The sequence below is a fragment of the Natator depressus genome, chromosome 7 (assembly GCF_965152275.1).
Source record: "Natator depressus isolate rNatDep1 chromosome 7, rNatDep2.hap1, whole genome shotgun sequence".
NCBI classification, from domain to species: domain Eukaryota; kingdom Metazoa; phylum Chordata; order Testudines; family Cheloniidae; genus Natator; species Natator depressus.
The window spans coordinates 7068739-7091928 of record NC_134240.1 but is presented as its reverse complement, the minus strand read 5'-3'; the positions used below and the strand labels follow the sequence as shown (position 1 = coordinate 7091928).

The 23190-nt window shown below is 42.4% G+C and overlaps 1 protein-coding gene and 1 pseudogene across 1 annotated transcript; both read left to right on the top strand.

The window, feature by feature from the left end:
• Positions 1-6188: 6188 nt before the first annotated feature.
• On the top strand, positions 6189-8321 carry LOC141991292 (mannose-binding protein-like; annotated as a pseudogene).
• A 7664-nt stretch (positions 8322-15985) lies between these two features.
• Positions 15986-21298, top strand: LOC141991291 (pulmonary surfactant-associated protein A-like). Its single transcript, XM_074959602.1, has 4 exons — positions 15986-15992; positions 17708-17827; positions 19161-19238; positions 20922-21298. Exons 1-4 carry the CDS (start codon positions 15986-15988, stop codon positions 21296-21298), a joined length of 582 nt encoding a protein of 193 aa, XP_074815703.1.
• The last annotated feature ends 1892 nt before the right edge of the window (positions 21299-23190 follow it).

Genomic DNA, 23190 nt, shown 5'->3' with positions numbered 1-23190 from the left:
TTAGGAGAAGGATGTTGTGTGCTCTTCAATTTCCTTACAAAAAAGCAGCTCCATGTACTGGAATGAGAGAGAAAAAGTGTTAAGGACAGAAACGTGCAGCGTCAGGCAGGGGGTTGATGTTTTTAAATTAAACTGCAATGTGGCCAAGGTCTGCATGAGGTGAAGAAGTCAACAGCAAATATTTTCCTAAAAACCACATCCAGTACCAGTAAATAGTGTGATATCGGGTTCTGTTGTGCAATCTATAGCATTGTGCAAGGACAGTGATAACAAGGGAATACCTTTTGTCAATATAAATCTCTTTTCACTGCCTCTGTTAGCAAGTCTAACATACTCTTGCTTTCTTATGCAGCTAAGGAGAAATCCACTGGATTTCTTAAGGTTTCTTGTCCACTGCATTCAGTTACATCATCACTCAGATAAGCTGGCAGTGCGTCACATCACTTCATTTTGTATTGGGCAAGTACAGTAGGTGGTAGGTAATTATTAAAATTTGAGCAAACTAAATCTAAAGCCTTCACTTTCCGGTTTGGATACAGTGGGTCAGAAGGAATTCAGACAGTTATTCTGCAAGCAGGTGTGACTGGCTAATTTCTGTGTCTTGCTGCTTCCCAGTGACCTCAGCACGAGAAAGATGATGACTCTGTTTGCAGATAAATTCTCCCTAATAGCTGAATTTGTGGAGTTTCCCTTTTAGAATCTCAGGTTTCTGGGATAATGACCATTTTTTGTGACTCTTGTGTCTATGGGGCTGCCACTGGGATTTCCAGGGCCCAAGCCCAGAAGCAGAATCAGGGCTACTGTGGTCCTGTCCCACAGTGTCAACCATCACGTACCATGTCAGGGTTCCTTCCCCACTCTGAACTCTGGGGTACAGATGTGGGGACCCACATGCAAGACCCCCTAAGCTTATTTTTACCAGCTTAGGTTAAAAACTTTCTCAAGGCACAAATTTCACCTTGTCCTTGAACAGTATGCTGCCACCACCAAGAGATTTAGACAAAGAATCAGGGAAAAGGACCACTTGGAGTTCCTCTTCCCCCCAAAATCCCCCCAAGCCCTTCCACCCCCCTTTCCTGGGGAGGCTTGAGAATAATATCCTTACCAATTGGTTATAAAATGATCAAAGACCCAAACCCCTGGGTCTTGGAACAATGGAAAAATCAGTCAGGTTCTTAAAAGATGGATTTTATTAAAAAAAGAAAGGTAAAAATCATCTCTGTAAAATCAGGATGGAAAATACTTTACAGGGTACTCAGATTCAAGAACACAGAGGATTTCCCTCCGGGCAAAACTTTAAAGTTACAAAAAAGCAAACCAGGAATATACCTTCCCTCTCAGCACAGAGAAAAACACAAGCCAAAACAAAGATAAGCTAACACATTCCCTTGCTAGTACTTACTAATTCTAATGGAGTTGGAATGCCTGCTTCTTTTGATCTGTCTCCGGCAAGCACACAGAACAGACAGACAAAAGCCTTTTTTCCCCCCTTAGATTTGAAAGTATCTTGTCTCCTGTCATAAATATAAAGGGAAGGGTAACCACCTTTCTGTATACAGTGCTATAAAATCCCTCCTGGCCAGAGGCAACATCCTGTTACCTGTAAAGGGTTAAGAAGCTCAGCTAACCTGGCTGGCTCTTGACCCAAAGGACCAATAAGGGAACAAGATACTTTCAAATCTTGGGGGCGTAAAGACTTTTGTTTGTGCTCTTTGTTTACATGTTGGTTGTCTCTTGGGACTGAGAGAGGCCAGACAGAAATCTATCTTCTCCAACCCATCCTAATCCAAGTCTCCAACATTGCAACCACTATAGGTAAGACAGGCAAGGCGGATTAGTTTATCTTTTGTTTTATGTGAATTTTCCCTGTGTTAAGAGGGAGGTTTATTCCTGTTTGCTGTAACTTTGAGGTTTTGCCCAGAGGGGGATCCTCTGTGTTTTGAATCTGAATACCCTGTAAAGTATTTTCCATCCTGATTTTACAGAGGTGATTCTTTTACCTTTTCTTTAATTAAAATTCTTCTTTTAAGAACCTGATTGATTTTTCATTGTTCTTAAGATCCAAGGGTTTGGGTCTGTGTTCACCTGTACAAATTGGTGAGGATTCTTATCAAGCCTTCCCCAGGAAAGGGGGTGTAGGACTTGGGGGGATATTTTGGGGAAAGACGTCTCCAAGTGGGCTCTTTCCCTGATCTTTGTTTAAAACGATTGGTGGTGGCAGCATACTGTTCAAGGCCAAGGCAAAGTTTGTACCTTGGGGAAGTTTTTAACCTAAGCTGGTAAGAATAAGCTTAGGGGGTCTTTCATGCAGGTCCCCACATCTGTACCCTAGAGTTCAGAGGGGGGAAGGAACCCTGACATCCCCTTATTGGTCCTTTGGGTCAGGTGCCAGCGGGGTTACCTGAGCTTCTTAACCCTTTACAGGTAAAAGGATTTTGTGCCTCTGGCCAGGAGGGATTTTATAGTACTGTATACAGGAAGGTTGTTACCCTTCCCTTTATATTTATGACATACCAATCTCTTTGTTCCACTCCCTCTTGCCTCAGAGCATTCAACCCTTCACCTGTTCCAACTCCCTGGGTGTTTCCTTCTCCTACTACTTGCCTCTGTCCCCTCACCCAGTGTATTTTCCCCATTCGCTGTTTCCCCTTCTCTCTGGCCCCTCTTACTAGTTTCTGTTCTCTCCTCGCCCTCTGTTTTTGTTCACCTTTGTCCCTGTACCAGTGTAATCGACCCATGGCAGCAGTGGGCTGGTTAGGGCTCCTGGTGCTGTGTGAGTGCAGACAGGAGGCAATCTCCACCAGCACTCACCCCTCCCCCCCAATTGATTCTCCAAAGTAATTGCAGCACCCTAGACCTGCCAATGAGGTAATGCCAGTCTCAGGTCCCCTTCCTTACCTTATCTTTAAGCCCAGGTCTGGGGCAGGGGCCTCAGTTTCCTGTCCCCTTGCCGTCAGTGTTGGGTGTCTATATGTTGATGAATTATAGTCAGAGTACTTGGCTGTGTCACTGTGAGCACACATTGTTCCATAGGTGGCTTACTGATGGTACAACAAAAAGATCTATTGAATTTCACCTACTGAAATATGAGATCCTGCCTGCTACTCATTTTCAAAGCTAATCGTGACTAGTCATTCCAGAAAGTCTGTCTCTCTTTCACCCAGCTTTCCTTATAACTGGCACTGAGAAATGCCTCTTTATGTTGCATTTATTCCACTTCTGTTTTTTAAAGAGTCCTGAGCACTGCACAGAGAAGGCATATGTCTCTTTTTTCTCAACTATTTCTTGTTGTATCTTGGACAAAGGGAGCATCACTTGGGACCAAATTCTGCTCTGACTCACTCTGGTATAACTCTCCTAAAGAGTCGGTCTCAAATTCTGTCACCCTTACTCATGCTAAGCAGTATTTTACTCCATGAGAAATCCCTATTGAAATCACTGGAACTACTCATGGAGTAGGGTATTACTCAACATGAGTAGGTGTGGTAGATCTATCTTTTTGCTATTTCTGTGAAAAGCAATTCCTTGCTTATTCCCTTCTGCTGAGGAATCAGCATTTGGGCGGGGGGGGTGTATGTGTGTGTGTGTGTGTGAAAGGTCAATACAAGAAGAACAGCCATTTGTGCTTCTTACCTAAACCATCAGCAGGGGTGTTGGGGCAGAAAATCTTCAGGACTTTCCTGGGGTGCTGCAGAGGGAGTGATGGGACCATCTGGAGGGTCTGACCACCATTTTGCAATAGTTAGGCAGGCACTTCAGCTCTCTGTGTATGGAGGTGAGAGGAACAAAGGAACAGCAGAGAACCGAATAAAAGGGTACGTATGTGTGGGATGCCAGGGCAGGCAAGTTGCAAAACATCAGAGGAGCCTTAAGCACTGGCAGATGAGCAGGCAAATAGCAAAGGGAGGGAGTAGGTGAGGGAGGATTTTTGGAGGGGCAGAATCAGGGCTTTTTTGGAGAGATGAATAACTTGTTATTTTGAAATTGTCCTCACTGTTACCTTATGGACTCATCGGCTGTTATTGAAACAATGGGTTGCAATGTGTTTTCTTTCAGTGCTCACTTTTCTTGTTTCTCTTAATTTCTCACTGTTTCCTTGTTTGGAGATGAAGGGAGGAGTGCATGGGGAAGTCGGTGAAGATTTCAGAGGAACACTTTTTGTTGGAAGATTAGCAAATTATCACGCATGAGTCGTGTCTATTCCCAATTCCAGGACAAAATGTGGCCTAATGGTTAGAGCAGGAAGAAACAAGGCTGTGATTTCCTAGATCACTTTGTTAGCTCTGGGGGTCAGTGGTCTGTTAGCTTGTGCTAAGGAGCTCAGTACTCCACAAGTAGGTCCAGAAGTAGGTTCTGTCTCTAGCTCTGTGGAAGGATTGTGCATTAGTCTTTGGGAAAAGGAAATATGGGAGTCAGGCTAAGGGTTGGATAACTTTTTGTGAAGCTTAAAAAGAAAGAGCACTAATTCCAGGTCCCACTGAAGTTAATGGCAAAAGTCCCATTGCTCTGGATTCTCTTTTTCCTTACACAAGTTTTATTCTAACTAGATCTTCACTGACTTAACAGGAGTTAATCCTGATTTTACACTGGAAGATGTGAGAGGAGAATCACTGGCTCTCAGTATTTGGCCCAACGACCTAAATGTTGAAGTAAACTGGTATTCATGGCAGTTTGCTGTTTATTTCAACTCTTTGCAAAATACTTTAATTCCCGGACCTGATTGCCTCAAATTAGAGACTCATTAATCAAGCTCAATTAGTGAGTGCCTTTTGCAGAGAATTAGCCACACAATGACTTCTGTTATTGTCATCGCTTTGATGTGTGTCCCCTGGAGTCACCATGCATGGAATCCAAGAGTACTTCAGGGAAGATAATGAGACAGCGACATACCTTATTTACATGCAAAACTCAATTGCTCATCAAGTATTAATTGGGAAGCAATCAGGGAGCAGCTACGTGAAAACAATGACTCAAACTCATTGTATTTTAATTTATTTTTTATTTGCATTGGGATTAGTGATGAGCAGCTATGTAGAAGAAAAGAAGGTGATCGGATGTACTTCACTCCCGATATCTGTGGAGCCATAATCACACATTCAGGCACAATAGCTGGTTGGTTTCAATTCTAGCTTTGGGTTTGAGCAGTCCCCGGTTCAAATTCCATATGAGTCCTTCAGGAGAACGAAGCACCTGGTACTTTTACATTTAAAATAAGAGAGAACAAAACACTAATAAGCTCATGAACTGGCGGGAAGATGGACTGGAAGACTTATTCTAATAGGTGTTTTCCCGTTCTAACATCTACGGTCAGCTATAGACTTCATCATGTCGTCTACAACAGACTTCTGACTAAACCTGGGGCCTCCCAGAGTCTTTATCTTGTAGCCAGGGTGAAAGTGAGCTGGTACGGGCCAGCATGGCGTACCGGTAAGAAGCTGGTACCAGCCCATATGCAGCCCACATTAAAGCACTGCTGTGGCAGCACTTTAATGTCCCTGCCCCCCCTCCCCTCCATCGGTGGCCCTGCCGGTAGGGTCCGTACCCGCAGGGCCGCCAACGGGGGGTGCAAAAGGGGCAGGGACGTTAAAGCGCTGCTGCGGCAAAGGACCCTGCTTAAAGTGCTGCTGCGACGGGGGGGGGGGGGGCAAATGGAGGAGCTGCCCTGGGGCCGGCAATTTAAAAGGACCCAGGGCTCCAGCCGCCACTGCCGCGATCATGGCAGCGGCCGGAGTCCCCGGCCCTTTAAATCACCACTGGAGCCCCGGGTGGCACGGGCCAGGTGGCCTGCAAGGGCTGACTAGGGGATGCTAAACCCCCCCCGCCCCGCCCCCTCCACCTGAGGCCCCGCTCCTTCCGAGTTACTTTCACCCCCGCTTGTAGCTCTTATTGGGCTTCTTTGAACAGAACTTCCAAATCTTCCCTTACCCCAATCACCACTCACAGTGTGAATCAACAAGGCCCAAATAGCTCTCAGAAATCTCCCCTCACTACTATCCTGCCATCACTCTTTTTAAGGCTCTTTTACACTGCTAACACGGTATAAAGGGGCCTTAGTGCAAATGAGAACCAGGTCCTAAGAATCTTGACCTCAGAGGTGTATCTCCTACACAGTGACGAAACAACAACCTACTTACAGATGCTTATGTGATTATTCTCTTTTTATTAGTCACAGATCTACAGGCTTGACAATGCATCTCCATCAGCCTTTCAAAGCTCTGGTGCTGGCCATGGCATTGATGATGGCATCAGGTGGGGATATAAATAAACATGAAGAGTACATGAATGCATGCCCAGTCATTCAATGTTGTGCTCCTGGAACCAATGGTTTACCAGGCAGAGATGGAAGAGATGGGAAAGAGGGTCCCAAAGGAGAAAAGGGAGACCAAGGTACAGTGCTATAATCATTTACCAAGATTATATCTGTGACCTGTCTATCAGTCCCCTGGGCGTTATCATCCTTTGTCTTCTGCCTTCCCTGGCTCCTTCTCTGATTCTGTCTCTCTCTTGGAACTTTAAATGTTCTCTCTCTCCTCTGGCTGCTTTTAAGTATGCTCTTTTGTCCCCCATCATGAGAAAAAACATGCATCAGTTTCACTTTCCCCTCTAGCTTTGACACAAACCCTGCAGGCTGTTCCATGCAGGCAGGCCCTTGTGCCCAGTCAGAGCCTCATTAACGTCTACGAGGCGATCTAGAGATGTGGGGATCTCTTGCACAGAGCAGCTTTCAGCAGCAGGGCCCATGTTTACAAAGCACTGTAATACATTTACAATGCTATTCCATGTATATGTGATTTATAAGAAGAATAGTTGATTAACAGTTATCCTCACAGAATCACAGAAGTTAGAGCTCATTTGTAGATCTCACAGCAGGTTTGTTTCCTAAAGTGATTTATTGAATGCTTTGTCCAGTCCAATTTTGAATATCCCAGTGGAGCTGGTTGGGAATTTTTCATCAACATATTTTTTTGCTAACTGATTTCTTTTTAACCAAACACTAGGAGCTGGACTGAGGGGTTTGCAGGGTTTCCCTGGAAAGGCAGGACCTCAGGGAGCAAAAGGAGATCAAGGACCACAAGGCGAGAAAGGACAAAAGGGAGAAAGTGCAAGTGAGAAGTTGACTTTCTCTTACTCAGGTATTCTGGTCAATATCTGTTGTCACGTTTTGCATGGAGAAATTTGATAGGCTCATGGAATGTCCTCTATTTTTTTATCGCTATTTGGGGGTGAAGAGGAGGGTATGCTCTCCCAAAGCTCTGCGGAGAATGAATGGTAATCAACATGGCACAACTACTGTTACTTTCACCCCTGCTTGTAGCTCTTATTGACAAACCCAAGCAATATGGAAATATTCCCTGAAACGTATTCACATGACTCACCTTTGCCTACAGAGGAAATACTAGGGGATGTGTTATTTTTATCTTCTCCTCTTTTAAGATAACTGATATTTTTTTCCCTTTTGCTCCTCTTCCCATTCATATTTTCTCTTTGCTTTCCATCTTTGTGTGAAACACATTTGTTACTCTGTAGAAACACACTTTAAAAAAAACATTCTAACTAGAAAAAAATTATCCCTAGAGATATCCCACACACTGCTGACTGATTCTGAGTAAGTGGAAGTGGTGACCATTGACAGATAGAAGATCCCCATCTGATTAGTGTGTGTGTACCAGTACCCAGTTTGAAATGACGTTTGAGTTCCCAGTGAAGAAAGCAAAGATGTCATTTTTTAGAGCTGGGTGAAATTTTTCATTCAAAATTTTTTTTCAACAAAAAATGCTGATTTGGGTCAACCAAAACATTTTTCAAATCTGTGTCAGTTTCACGCAATTATTTTGGTGGGGGAAAACAAACAAATTCTGAAAAAGTCTGAAATGTTTTGTTTTGACACTTTTTAAATGAAAATTCAGGTTTTTTAATTCAAAATTATTTTTTGTTTCAAATTTTTCTTCAATTTCCTTTTTCTGTTCTCTTTGGTTTCTAGTTTTCTCTTTGCAGTGGGTCAAGAGTGTTGGTAAGAAAACATTTATGTCAACGGGCAGAAAATATTCTTTTGAAAATGGAAAATCCCTGTGCGCAAAAGCTGGAGGTGCACTTGCCTGTCCACGCAATCAGGCTGAGAACAAACATATTTAGGGATGTCTGATGTGCAAACTAAAGGCAAATTTGTGTATCTGAATGGAGAACCTGTAACTTACACAAACTGGAACACAGGAAAACCAAACAATAATGGGAACGAAGACTGTGTTGCAATGTATGACAATGGAAAGTGGAATGACCTGGATTGTTCAAATTCAGAAGTATCCATTATTTGTGAATTTTAATCTTTTCCCATGATACGTTAGTTCTGTCACATTCCAAAGTCCATTTAAAGCAATGGAAATGCTCCATTTGACTTACTGGGTAGAGCTGAATAAATAATGGATTTTTCAGTTGAGTGACCAAACTGAAAAATCTAGGCTGGGGGGAGAGTTAAATTCAAACTGACACCAATTATTTTTTAAAAATTTTCCATCTCATTGTAAAACTTGAAAAAATTTCATTTAGCATTGACCAGAATGTTTTGGTGAACTCGCAATAATTTTTCTTTTAATTATTCATTTGGATTTGATTGTTTTCAGGTACTTTTCAATTGCTCAGATTTGAATTTGAAATGCCGTTTTGAAACAAAATGTCAAAATAAAACGTTTTGACATGGTCAAAATGAAAATGTTTCAACTTTTAAAAAAATCATTTTTTTTACTATTTGTCAAATTTGACCCAAATTCTCAAATAGTTTTGGATCACTGACATTTTCGACAAAAAAATCTATTTGCTGGAATTCACCCAGATCTACTAATGGACTAAGGGCCCCAGAGTTTAATTCGAGGATCAGGAAGTTTTATATCTAGTCTAATCACAAGGGTATATAGAGTGTAAGAGATCCAGAGCTGCAGATCACAACTGGATGACAAAGGGCTGCAAAGGTGATAACATTTCCAGTGTCTGGCATGAGGGAAGTATATTCAAAAGATGGGAAGAGTGTTGAATAGGTGTCATCATTTTTTTTTGTTCAAATAATATGCCATCGAGGGACGAACCCCTGTATAGTTATTTATTCTCTCTCATGCTTCTGCACTAACCTGAAGTATTGTCATCCCCTGAGTACCCTGCACTGGGAGAAGTGCTTCTTTCTTTGTCGATGGTTACTGGTTCAGATGACCATGTACCAAAGCAGCCGTTCAAATATCTAGGGAGTGGCTATGCAGTATTGCTTGCTTTGTGGTCAGGCAGGAAGGCCTCTTCTGTCCCCACACAAACTAGAAACACTCACAGTTTGTTCTGAACTGCTTTGTGCACACAGGACGTTCCCCTAAAGAGGGCACTGAGTAACCAAAAACAGAGCATCTTGACAGTTGTTTTCTCCTTGCCATAAGGAGATTCAGCCTAGAATTCCCTGATGAAAACTTAAAGGTAATTGTTCATTCATTAGGAATTAAGTTGCATTGAATGTAATAGCGCTAATGCTAATGAGTTCATTTGGTGCTCTATGGCTGGTTGATGTACCTTCTTCCGGGTTCCTGTATAACTAAGCATGAGGAAAGCATTTGATAATGACCCAGCATCCCATGGTTGTTCTCTTTAGGAACAATCACAGTTCTCAGCTTAGAATTAAGATGCAAGGTTGGAGCACTCTTACTACATCATGCTATTGGTACATTCTTGTCCCTTTTTGTACGTAAATAACTGGCAATGCATAATGTCCACGGTCCTATGTGATTTCAGCCTCTAGTGATGACATGGCTCCTAATGTGTGTTTACTCAAGTACTAAAATTAACTGAAATAATTATCACGTAGAAGCTTGAATGCTATTATGTCCTGTGGATCCTTATGCTCCATAACAAAAAATCATTAACATGCAGAGTATTCCTGGAATATTAGCCATTTTCATAGTTTTCCATGCAGCTAGCGAAAACTGCAACATGCTGTAAGATAGATCTTAAGCCCTGTATCTGGTCAAAAGAAGAATATAACATTAAAATACATTTACATGTGTCCTATGTGTCATCAAAATTACAATCCAAGAGGAAGATGCTTTTTTGACAATCTCGTTTGACTTGCAGAAAATGCAGCTCACCATCTGAATGCAGCAGAAGGCAGGAGACTCTCAATGTTGTTACATTACATCCCGGGGCTTGACTCCCTCATAATCTCTCAAAATTGGCCTAAGTGTGATTTAAGTGACTCAGAGGCTATTGCTGGCCCTCTGCATAGAGGAAACTTTCACCCAGTATGCACTGTGATGAGGTGACCACAACTCTTGCTGGATTAGACAGAGAAGAGCTTAATTCCCTGCAAAGGGAGCCAAGCATAGACTTTGTCACACCCTATCAAACTTGCTGGGTTTGGTAATTAAGGAAAGAGTTTCCATCTGGGCATGAAGACCAACCAACTTTTGGTCTTGACCAGGAAAAAGCAGGAATTGTCCAGCTCTTCCTCTCCCCAGCCTAAGGAGACATCAGAGCTGAGCAGGTTTCAGGACTGAGAGACAACAGGGGGCTGGAATGAGGACTATTGCAGTCCTGTCAGAGGATGGTACCATTGGACTGAGTGTCACAGCTATGGCTGTTATGTTTTTCTTTACTTTATTTGTCTTAGAAGCAGAAAAGACAACCTGTGTAGGAAGAATGAAGTGGATGTTTGAAGCTGAAGCAGATGACTGCTTCATTAGTTGGGATGTTGGGGACATGGCATGTAGTTAGATGGAGAACTCTCCTATATATCAGTGGTGCCTCCTGAAAGCGCTGAGTGGGCACCCCCACAACCAAAATGGAAAGGACTCTTTCTGAAGCCCAGCACTGTGTTTGGCTGGTGCGGTTTTCTGTTTGGACTTTTATACCCTGGGAGGGGAGTACTCTTTAGTTTGGCCAGAGAGCGAACTGCCTTACCAGCAGAAGAAGTCTGCAAGAGGACACTGAGCATCTCCTGCTGACTAAGGGGTAAGACAGCCCCAGACAGCACAAAATGCTATTCTTATCTCTTAACAGAACTTAATGTACAACGGTTCTGAAATCACAGCTGTCTAAGATACATTGTTAGACTGGCAACTGACACTGAAAATCACTAGCACCATTCACTACTATGAAGACATTCATATGGCACCTAATACTTTCCTTTCCCTTTCCAAGAGTAAATGCCAATCCTGCAAACACTGCCAGATTTAGGTCCTGATTCTCCAAGGTGCCAAACACCTGTAATTCGAACTAAAATCACTGGGAGATATGGGTGCTCACCAGCTCATAAAATCAAGCTGTAGGGCTCCTATTCAGGAAAGAATTTAAGAATATGCTTAACTTTAAGCCAATGCTTCAGTGTTTTGCTGAATCAAGGTCATAGCCTAACAAACAGAAATAGCCCCACTGACTTCACTCATCCTTTCAATGGGACTACTCCAATCACTTGGTAGTAAGTTTTTATAAGACTCGGCCCTTAATTTTTCACCCATCTTCAGGCAAAATCCTCTAGTAAAATCCTCCTGGGAATCTGGACCCATGCACTTGAACAAACGCAAACTCATGCAAACTATCTTCACTCCACTCCTGTTGCACTCTTACCGCTAGGTGGCATTATAACACATAACATGTATATGCAAAATGTTGTAAGAACTCTTTGTTCCAAACCAGTCAGCCAGAAAGGAAGTAACCAACTACACCTATCTCTTGGAGAAGGAATTTGAATATGAATTTTCTACTCAGTCATTCTGCTGATAGCCAAATAATCAACACTTTGGAAGTGTAGGGAGCCAGTGTGGCTCCCCTCCGAACCAGAGGGTAAGGAGCCACCCTCTGGGCGTGAGTGGGTGGGGCCAGGCCGAGCTTCCGCCAATCCCCGGAAGGGGAAACGTGGGGCAGGAAGTACAAAGGGCAGGGCCCTCTGCCCAGTGAGGAGAGCACCAGGGAGGGAGACAGACACAGGCTGCCCCCTCGCAAGCCTGCTGCTGACCCAGGCGAAGCCCTGGGCAAGGAGGAGCCTGACCGGGGGGAAGGCCTGTGGCAACCAGGGCTGCCGGCTGCTGCATATCCGGAGGAGCCGGGGCTGCCCGCAGCGGATTATCCGGAGGAGCCGGGGCTGCCCGCAGCGGATTATCCGGAGGAACCGGGGCTGCCCGCAGCGGAATACCCGGAGGAGATGGAGGGACCGGAGCGACCCGCCTGAGAGAGACCGGGTAGGAAGTAGCCCAGGGGCCCAACTACACCGTGGGGTGGGTGTGTTTTGTCAGCGGGTGCGGATTGCCCTGCTGACCCAGCGGCGGGACCCTCGCCTCCCGCCACTGTCAGGGCCCTGGGCTGGAACGCAGTGGAGTTGGGTGGGCCTGCGTTCCCCTACCCTGGCGCCCCCCTGGCTGAGGGGCGCGCTGCTGACTCTTGCCGGCGCCCCCCTGGCTGAGGGGCGCGCTGCTGACTCTTGCCGGCGCCCCCCTGGCTGAGGGGCGCGCTGCTGACTCTTGCCGGCGCCCCCCTGGCTGAGGGGCGCGCTGCTGACTCCGGCCGGCGCCCCTTCCCGCTAATTCCCCAACACCCGGGAGGTGGGGCCGAGGCCTGCCACGGAGACCATTGCTCTCCATCGCCCTTAGGGGCTCGGAGGACCGACCGACACCTGTCACAGGAAGTCTGAGGGTTTGTCAGCCTCTCAAAATATATAAGTGTTTTGAATTACAAAGCTAGTTGAAATTCACAAAGCCCTCCCTTCTCAACAGCAGTATTGCTAACCCCAAGCATTCAAAAATCATGAGTCAAGAACCAAAAACTCATTAGATTAGCTTTAAAATCATAAGTTTTTTTAAAAAAATAATATGTTTAGGGTTCTCTTAATTTTCCTTCTGCATTATGAGCCTTTAAGTTTAATATTTTCAACCTTTCCTCTGCAACCATGAGGGTTAGAAACCTTTTTCTAAGAGTCTTACATAGTCACCTGGGGCTTTAGGAAAAACTTCAAATAGCATGTTTCAGAGTAGCAGCTGTGTTAGTCTGTATCCGCAAAAAGAAAAGGAGTACTTGTGGCACCTTAGAGACTAACAGATTTATTTGAGCATAAGCTTTCGTAAGCCTTCTGCCCGTCAGAGTTGGCAGCAACAAGGGCCGGGTTCAGTAGCTAGGGGTTCCATGCCAATAACACAATGCAAATAACACAATATGGCTCAAGCCCCCACCCAGTGACCTGGGACAAATATATAAACCCCCGCTGGGCGCCCCCAAGAGGCAATACTTCCCCTCTCGCAAGCACAGAGTCTGAGTGTAGCAAAAGCCTTTTAATAACAGAGAGAAACAATGTGACATTATTTTGGGGAAACACCACCAACAGGATTCATAACACAACCCATGAGCAAAAACCCACCCCAAGCAAATTGGGGAGTGTCCTTTCCCTTTGGTTCTTGAGTCCAGCAACCCAAAGTCCCAAAAGTCCAACAACCCAAAAGTCTCTGTCCCTGGTCAGTGCAGCACCAGAGTTCGAAAGTTTATCTTCAGAGTTTTACCTCCCAACCTGGGTGGAGATGGGGGGAATGCATCCGATGAAGTGAGCTGTAGCTCACGAAAGCTTATGCTCATATAAATTTTTTAGTCTCTAAGGTGCCACAAGTCCTCCTTTTCTTTTTTCAAATAGCATGAGACTCAGCCATAATGTACAGTGTAACCCTCTCTTTTTCAAGGATGAGACAACTGGAAAAATGAAGGACACCTGTATTCTCAGCTAAAGTGATTTCTGTGTTACACTTAAGGGACAGAATCATCACCCAAAAGCTAACCTAGCAGAAGCTGGCCCTTGTCAGTTGACTTATACATGAAATACATAACGTTAGAGTTACATTAAGATAAGTATGTATATCTGTCCAGTTTAATAGATAGACATGTTTGTATGCTATTCACCTAATACCGTTTTTTTATAATATGCACTGTGTACAGATCTCTCCACTCTGGGCCTTTCAGTATGTTCTGTAGACTAGAATAGAACATGAAAGAATACTACATTTCCTCACTGCAAACACTGGATCTGAAAAACAGAAGCAGAGAGGCCATGAAAGAAGGCGAAAGAGACAAATAATGAAAATATGAATTGTTGCTTAAAAATTTGTGTTGTCTCGTGGGGGGGGGAGGAAAACTCTAAAGCAGCAAAAATAAAGTTGTTGAAAATTTTGAGAATTTTTTAGCAGTATCTTTCTACTTCCATCCAAGTCTAAATCCACTGTTCTGTAGCAATCCTATTCTCTTCCATGATACAGTAGCAGCTCATTGTGGTATTCATTTTATATCTTCTTTATTATTATGACTAGTGAAATCTTTCTTTGCACAGACCAGGCCACAGGAAGCCATGTAACAGCAGTAGAAAGGTAATTACTGGTACTGGAGAAGGATATACATTTTCTAGAGCATACGGCAGATCTCCATTATATTTTCCTTGTCATCGTTGGTAACACACCTTGGTAATTCTCAAGTGAAATGTGTTCCTTTTCTTCATTAATTGGTGTCCTGCAGCTATGAAAACTAGGGCTTTTAAAAGTTTGTGTGTGAGTTTTTAGTTAATATTTATGATATGAAAATGCAGGAAAGACTTCAGTCCCTAAAAGACAGGCCTCAGATATTTATGACAAGGAGACATTCTACTGGATATGAAGAATCCTGTTGTTCTCCCGGCTACAGGGATCAGAGAGTAATTTGGTCTCTCATCTGAGACTGACTCCAGAGCATTGTGGTGGCTGTTGTGACCTGTTCACTTGGAGTTTAACAAAGACGATCCACATATTATATATCCAATAGGCTATTTATCAGCTGTTAGATAGCATCAACTTTCAGTTACTGATCAGCGCTATATTTGGACAGCTATCTTGCAGAAAATGTGAATGGTTCCATCTCCCCTGGCCAAACATCTGAACCATCCAGTTTCCCGTCAATGAGCATCAAAAATAATCTAAGATACGCCACACACATGTGACAGACATGAGAAATCCATTTGTGTGGGCAAAAGACTTATACCTGAGAATGATAGGAGCCATCTGTATCACTTGAGGTATTTGCCTATAATATATGTCTCTCTTTTTTTAAATTCATACTTTGTTAAAAAAGATCTTGATTTTAAATTCTAAAAGTGAAGAAGCAAACACCGTAAATAGAGTGACAATTTCAGAATTTTCTGCTTACATCCATTCCTTGGAATGAATCTATATTCTCAATTATTTTTAACCAAATAAAAATGTTATAGAATCGTATATAAGTATTGTGATTTGGAATAATTAGGGGACATTTGACATTTGAAACTGAAATGTCTATTTGAATCAACATTTTCTAATTGGTGGGCTTGACCAGAACAATTATTTATTTATTTTATTTTATTTATTTACTGGTTTTTCATTTTGTCTAGAAAAAATGGGAGGGAAAATCAGTTGGTTAGAAAATAATCATTTTCAATGTATTTTTTTCGGTTCAGACACCAAAAGTGAAAAATCAATGGTTCACTCAGCTGTAGGTATAAGTCTTATTTCTTGGATCTGTCATCTGAGATAACCCTTCAATCAGCTTCTCTCTCAGAGGGTGTTAAAGTCTTTGATCTCTTGGGCCTGGGTTTGATCCCACTTCTCTTGTTCTGGAGCTCTCTCAGAGGTCCCATGTCTTCTGCTGGAGATTGCCTCCTCTAGGGGATAGCAGCTCCTCATCTCAGACATGCCACAGCCAGCCTCTTTTGGGCCTTAGTTTTGCCTTTACTAATAACAGGCCCAGCTCTGGTGTAAATTTAGAGTATCTCAAATGGCTTTAATGGAATTATCCTGGCTACCCACAGGTATTAGTGAGTATAATTTTTCCCAGAAGATCTGCAGACTTCCCACTAAACTATGATGTCTGATCACCTACACAAAAGTGATATCATAGCTGTGATGATGAATTCAGTGAACCTCTCTCATATTGTTGATGGATAGCAGGCTGTCCTTTTCAGAATAGACAAAATAATTTCAGGATTATGGAGAGTATGGAAAATAGTAACTGGCATGTTCATTAATAGTTAGTGCCTGAACTCATGCAGGAGTTTCAAGCTGTGTCCAGAGACCTGACCTTTTCACCGCCCACTGTAGGGTTGCCTTTTTTAGCAGATCCTAAGCAACAGAGAGGGGGAAGAGAGAGATTTTGAGCTTGGTTTCTACTAGCTGTCAAGAGGCTTAATGCAGAGTCCCTGATGACCACTTAATTGTTCATTAATTATAAATGAATTTGTAGTTGCTGTAATAGCACTTAATGAGGTGGTTATAATTAGTGACAATATGACTGGCTGATATACCTGCACAGGAGTTCCTGTGTAATTCACCCTAAGAGCAGCATTTGTTAATCAGTTACTGGGGCTGGCTTTCTACAGAGAGTGCATAGTTTGGAGCTGAATGCAGGCTTAGGGGGACCTATCTTGTCACATGGGAGAAAGCACCTGCAAAGCTCCTTTCCCCCCCTGTATTTTGAAAGCATTTATTCTAAATTAAAATTACAAGACAAATAGAAAATTATTTCATTTATAAGCTGCAAATACCATAGGCACCAGCTAATTTAATCCACCAAATATTATCCATATTGTTTCTATTTCAATATATAAATGATTCACAGAAAAAGTTGATTTTGCCTAGGGCATCAAGAAAGTTGATCGGTCTGTTATGGCACGTTTCCTGTTATGGAAGGGAAGGCAGCACCATCCCTTTGGCCCCTATGCTGCTGTTTCATCTGAAAACATGTGGAAGGAGGAAACTTATTCTCCAAACTTTTTTTCTTACTTATCAGTTCATGATTTCTACTTTTTTGTCCTGATTTGGGCCAGGAAAGAAAACTGATATCTCAAAGACTCTTGTGGAAAAAATCTCCCACTCAGCTCCAACTGTTAATTTGTCCCCTTCTCAGTGACAAGCTTCCCTTACAGCAAAGGTTTGTGGCTCCTTCAGCCATTTTTAAACCCATTTCCCAGTGTAAACGGGGCGCTGGTCTGTAGTCCCCATTCATTTTTTGCAAGAAAATGAGATGAAAGTGGCTGTTGGGCATAAACTACAGCTGATTTCTTGGGCATAAGAAGAGAAGGCAACAGTTCACGGTATTCTTAAAATAAGAGAGAATTACGGCAGAAAATTAACAATTGATCAATGCATTCACAAGCATAACTTTCCCCATCTCTTTTCTATTACCCTTTCAGTGGGAACTACTTTTCATGCAGAAGGATACTTTCTATAATGCTCAACAAAACTGGTTTTTAAAATGAATTAATGAAAATGTAATACCAGGAAGCAATTACATGTCAGTGGATTAATTAGGCTTCTGATGCACTTCTCAGGTTGTTGAAGCCAAGAGGCTGTATGCACCATTGGTCTATTAATGCACCACCTGCAGATGCTGATTGTTTCATTGTGCAATATTCCTTCCATGCCAAAGGGCAGGTCAGAAGCTTTCTCCAGCTCCATCACCAAAGATGCTCCAAGGTTCAAGTAGTTGGGATCCTAACATGCATTTGGTTGCTCATTCCATGGAGTCAGTGTTATGAAGCCAACAGTCACCCGAGGCTTGTGCATTAATGAAGTTATTCAGAAGGACAATGCAGTTTGTTGCTTTGCAGGCCAGCATCTGTTATACCCCTGTTTATTCTGAATTTCCCATAAAATGCATCAGTTGAAAAGAAGTTTTGTATGTTTTTCATTTGTGTGCTTCTCTTCTCCAGGTTCTCAGGGGCCACCGAGTGGCATGCTAGGTCTTCCCGGAAGAGATGGGCTTCCTGGGGTTCAAGGGCCCCAGGGTGAAAAAGGCAACAAGGGGGAGAGAGGGGAGCCTGGACCACAAGGTGAATAAGACTAATCTTTGTTTAGTCCAGAAAACTGGATACTTGTGCTGTGTATAAAGCAGTCCAGGGAAAAGTAACTGAGTCTATTAAAGTGCAGGTTTCAGAGTAACAGCCGTGTTAGTCTGTATTCGCAAAAAGAAAAGGAGTACTTGTGGCACCTTAGAGACTAACCAATTTATTTGAGCATGAGCTTTCGTGAGCTACAGCTCACTTCATCGGATGCAATGAAGTGAGCTGTAGCTCACGAAAGCTCATGCTCAAATAAATTGGTTAGTCTCTAAGGTGCCACAAGTACTCCTTTTCTTTTTATTAAAGTGCAGTTCTGCTATTAGAAGTGACTGTACAAATGGTGCCTTTGTTATTCAACTGATCTGTTTCCTGTATCTATCAGATCTCCTGACTGTATTGACTAAAATACATTTTACTACCTTTTACTCCTCTTACAAATGCAGAGCCAACACAGTTCTGAGATACTGAGAAGGAATCGATTCCTCCTTGTGCAGCAGCAACAGAATTCTGTACTGAATTTCAATCAGTTACAGTTATGCTACCCCACTGATGGCAATGGGACTGTAGAGGTGTCATGGCATAATTTTGCCTGCAGAAGTTTTATTACTGGTGATGATTTTGTATGAAAAAAAATAGCCAGCTTGATTCTCAGATCCCATGATAAACTTGCATGCTGGGAGGTTTTTTGTTTTTGTTTTTAAAATCTCTGTATCTATAAACTGTGGATATTTCATGTGTCATCCTGGAGAGAACCTACATGGAACCCTACAATGACATTTTTGCAGTCACTATTCAGATAGAAGTATACCGTAAAACTATAAGAGTTTAACTGACCATAAAGGAGGCAGAGAAGAGGATTCCAGTTCTGTTCAATATCACACAAACTCAACACCCACTAAAGTTTTCCACAGTGGCTGTCAAGTTGCAAATTTAAATCAGAGCAAGTTCTGATTGGTTCAGCCTACGCAGGATATGGTTTCTAAAATATTAACCCTTTCATGGATTTCACACACACAAAAGACTTGAGATTAGAAAAACTGATCTTATTTCACATGTAATCTGCTTTAAGTAACTACTCTCCAGAGCTGGAGTTTCAACAGGCATATATTTTATGTATTATGGATAAGAACAATCAATATGTGATAGGGTTTCTTTGAAAATATATAAATACAGGGAAATAGAATTTTCCACCCCAGAAAATGAAACTGATATATGTCAAGTACAAGCCAATTTTGGAAAATTGTTATTAATTGTATATGATGCATTTTTCTTATCAGTGAAGTCCAGTTTAAATCAATTGTATAATTATTATTTTTATCTCTAGGCCTGCCTGGTTCTGTTGATCCTGAATTGCAAGAAAGCCTCCAGTTTTTAAAACATCGAATTACCAGACTGGAAGGAGGTAATCTTTCTGCTTTTCTTCACAACTTGTGTAAAATGCAATGTACAAAATGAACCATGATAGCCCAACTTAAAGTAAGTTACATTTCAAAAAATTTATTCAATTCTAAAACTTTCCTCACCAAAACTTCCTTCCAAACACCAATTAAGTATGCTGAGGTGTTTGTTGCACTTTGGAAGAAGAGGAAAGATGATCCAGCAGCCAAGCCTGAGATGTGGGAGACCAGGGTTCAATTCGTGCTCTGCCACAAACATCTTGTGTGACCCTAGGCAAGTAACTCAGTCTCTCTATACCATAAAATGGGGATAATAGCACTGCCCTACCTCACAAGGGTGTTGGAAAGATCATTTGTGAGGCACTCAGATACTGCAGTAATGAAAGCCTCCCAAGAAAGACTGGTCAGTGTGTGTGTCTATGCAGTATAAAGGGCAATGCAAAAGGCTGCCCATAAGATGCAGCATAGATGGGGGGCTTAGGGCTATACAACATACTGAGCGTTCTGTATACTACATGTATGAATGGACTGTAAGAACTTACATAGACTAGAATCAAAAGGGACTAGGCACAGCACAGTGCGAAGGACTGTGCTGTGCATCTCCAGCATGTAGGGCAGCACATGGAGAAAAACATCAAGCAGGCTGTTGCAGTTTCTCTTGCTTGTACATGTTGCTCTTTGGGAGTAGGTTTCCCTCACCATGACCAACTGATTAATGTGCAGCTCTCACTTTAGAGAGTGGAATCTACAAGTCTTAACAGAGCAGAAAAGTTACCCCCTTTTGTCTAATTCTCCATTGGTTTATCTATGAGGATGAGCAAGATACATGCAAGGTGAGGTGTGCGGCTCAGCTCTTTTGAAACATAGATCATCTGGGTGGGTACTCACGGGGACTGAACTCCCTCTGGAGAAGCACAAATCCCTAATAGGAGACTGCTCAGGGCCTATTTTCTCAGCAAGAGGATCTGTATAGGGCTACCACAGTTGTTCTCCAAAGCAAATGAGATCTCTGGTGAGCTGACACAGGGCCTGATTCTCCCAGAGTAGGAAGGACCTCTAAGGAAACGCCACTCACATTCATTCAAATTGCATTAAAAATCTTGTTAAAAAGAATTTTTTTGTGTTGAGCTCTTGGGAATCACTGAAACTGAGGCAGTTGTATGATGTCAGTAGTGCTTATATTCTCAATACACTCTAGGGTTGTGTAGTCATTAGAGCTGTTGGGGAAAATTGGGGAGAAAAATCAAAGATTTTATCAAAATTACTTTCCTTTTCTCTTGTTAAAATTTGAAAAATTCCAACCAGCTCTACCAATTGTACACAACAGATCAGGTCTGAAACTGTATTTAGTAAGGGGGGAGTAGTGCACACTTAGGTTGTAGGAGGAGAGACAGATTTCCATAGCTGAAGAATTATATAGACTCGCTGAAAAAACTAATGAGTTGGTGGGATTGTGATAGAGGTAGTTCCTCCTTTTCGCCTCCTTCATTCTTCTGTCTCTTTTCAATCCTCTTTCCTTTCTCCCTTTATTTTTTCCTCTTTCTTCCCTTTCTATTTGTAATGTTCTCCTCTTTTCCTTTCTCTCATTTCCTCGTGGTTTTTCTCCCTTCCCAGGAGTATAGTAGCAACACGGACAGTATAAAATATGACAAAAAAAACCAACCAGATCTTTTTACTTTCCTTTGCAGTCCTTACTTTGGAAGGAAAAATAACAGAAGTGGGGGAAAAAATTCTCACTACCAATGGGAAAGAAGTCAATTTTGAAACCACATTAAAAGCGTGCGAACATGCTGGTGGCTCCATCGCCACCCCTAGGAACAAGGAGGAGAACGATGCTATTTGGGATATTGTAAAACAGTTTAACAGATATGCTTATCTGGGCATAAGGGAGAGTGGTGTTCCAGGTGAATTCCATTATCTGGATGGGAAACCTCTGAAATATACCAACTGGTCTGCATCTGAGCCAAATGGCAAAGGAGAGGAAAACTGTGTAGAGATGTACACTGATGGCGGCTGGAATGACAAAAAATGCAACCAGTACCGCCTCACTATCTGTGAATTTTAAAGCATATCCTTTCAGTTATTTCATAGGGCAGAGTCCATGCAATAGTCTGTGTCTCAAACATAAACAGGAGCTTGTTCTCTCAGCATTATAGCTAATGTTGTCTGTAATTATTTTATCTGAGAGAAACAAAATCATGGTGTAATATTTTCCTTCCTCATGCTTACTAAGGAAATAGTAACTATCGAAGGTGATTGATCTGTAACTAGAACTATCCCTAATTTGAGAGGGGGTTAATGATAGTAACCAAACTCTGCCTTGTCTCACTGTGGCTGATTAAGCTCCAGGTAAGGATTTCAGGGTTTGACTTAATGTGTTTGAGGAGTCCCATGCTAAGATAACTTTGTACATTCCATTGTAGTTACATGCCTGGATAATGCAGCATATGCTATGCAACAACATTAGAGGAACAGGTCTCAATCCTGGAAGGAAATGCACACAGGTATACTTCAGTGGAGAAATACATGGTGGATCCACCTTTATGCATCTCTTTGCAGGACCGAGGCCATACTGTGTACTATGAAACCCTGCAATAAAATTCAACTCAGTTATTATAAAGGGAGACCACAACAAAAGCCCTCGAAATCATAGATCGTTTAGCTATACTGCAAGCTGCCCATTTTGTTTTTTGTGTCAAATACCATGTTCCCCTATAGCACTATAGAAATAGTCATTTACAGTATTTTACAGTTCTGTCAAGACTCTTCTATATCATACTAACCACTGACAAATAATATCATTCTGATGTGTAAACTGAATAGATTTGACACACCCACACAAACCACATGCACATCTGACCACCATTATCAGACCAGCAATGGCAAGGTTTGAGAAGAGGGCTGCCAGCAGTGACATAGGTTCTGATCCAAAGCCCAGTGAAGTCAATGAGTGTCTAGCCGTTGATTTCAAAGAGCCTTGGCTCACATCACCACCACCACTACTACTACTTGGCATTCAGCTTGAGTAACTGGACTGGGCATTGAGAATCCTCATAAGCAGAAGGGGGTAAGAAATTTCTCATACACTTCCCCACCCTGTGGAGCCAGCTTCCCAGGAGTGTCCTCAAACCATTCTCTCACCAATGCAGGGAGAAAAGGAGGTACCACAGGGTATATAGAGCAACAGACACTCTGGTCCTATCTTCTCCTGTTCCCAAGATCTTCCTAGATGTTGCTACACAGAGAGCCTGCATAGTGTTGGACTCTACACCATGCCAGGGAGTGATCTTTTTCCTATCCTACACTGTAGGGACTCCTCTGTATGGCCAATTCATACAGTGTGCTTCAGCAAAACTTTGAGTTCCAATATTAGGGAATGGGCTAGTTTTCTGGGAGTAAAGGAGGGGTCTCTTGTACAGGCCCATACACAGCAAAGGTCTCCAGCCAGTCTAAGAATGTGCAACATGACTGCTACTTCAAAACTGGCATAGAATAGCAACTCTTGATATAATGTCCACTATGTGGGCTTCAAAATGTTGACTCTTCACTTGCAAAATAACCTCTTTAAAGTCCTATTGTTGTCTTGGCCAAAAACATGCCTACTAGAATGGCATAGATTCTGTGAAGAAGAAAGATTTATTATTCTACAAACAAAACTCTCTTGGCTTTATTTATCTTTGATTATCACAGTGTAGCCACTTAGTTCATTTTATCTTTTCATTACACAGCTGGAAGGACTTTCCTTTCATATATGAAGATTGCTGGATAACACCCGTCCTTGTGATAAATAGGTTTAAGAGGGGTTATACTTCCAAAATCAAATACAGACCTGGAAACAGCAGGAAATCTGCCCCTTTTGTAGGACTTCAGCATAGTACCAAAACCAAAGTCTGATGCTGAGGCTGCCGTGGTTGACTTAACATAGGATTCAGCCCAAGTACCTGCATCTCCCCAGTG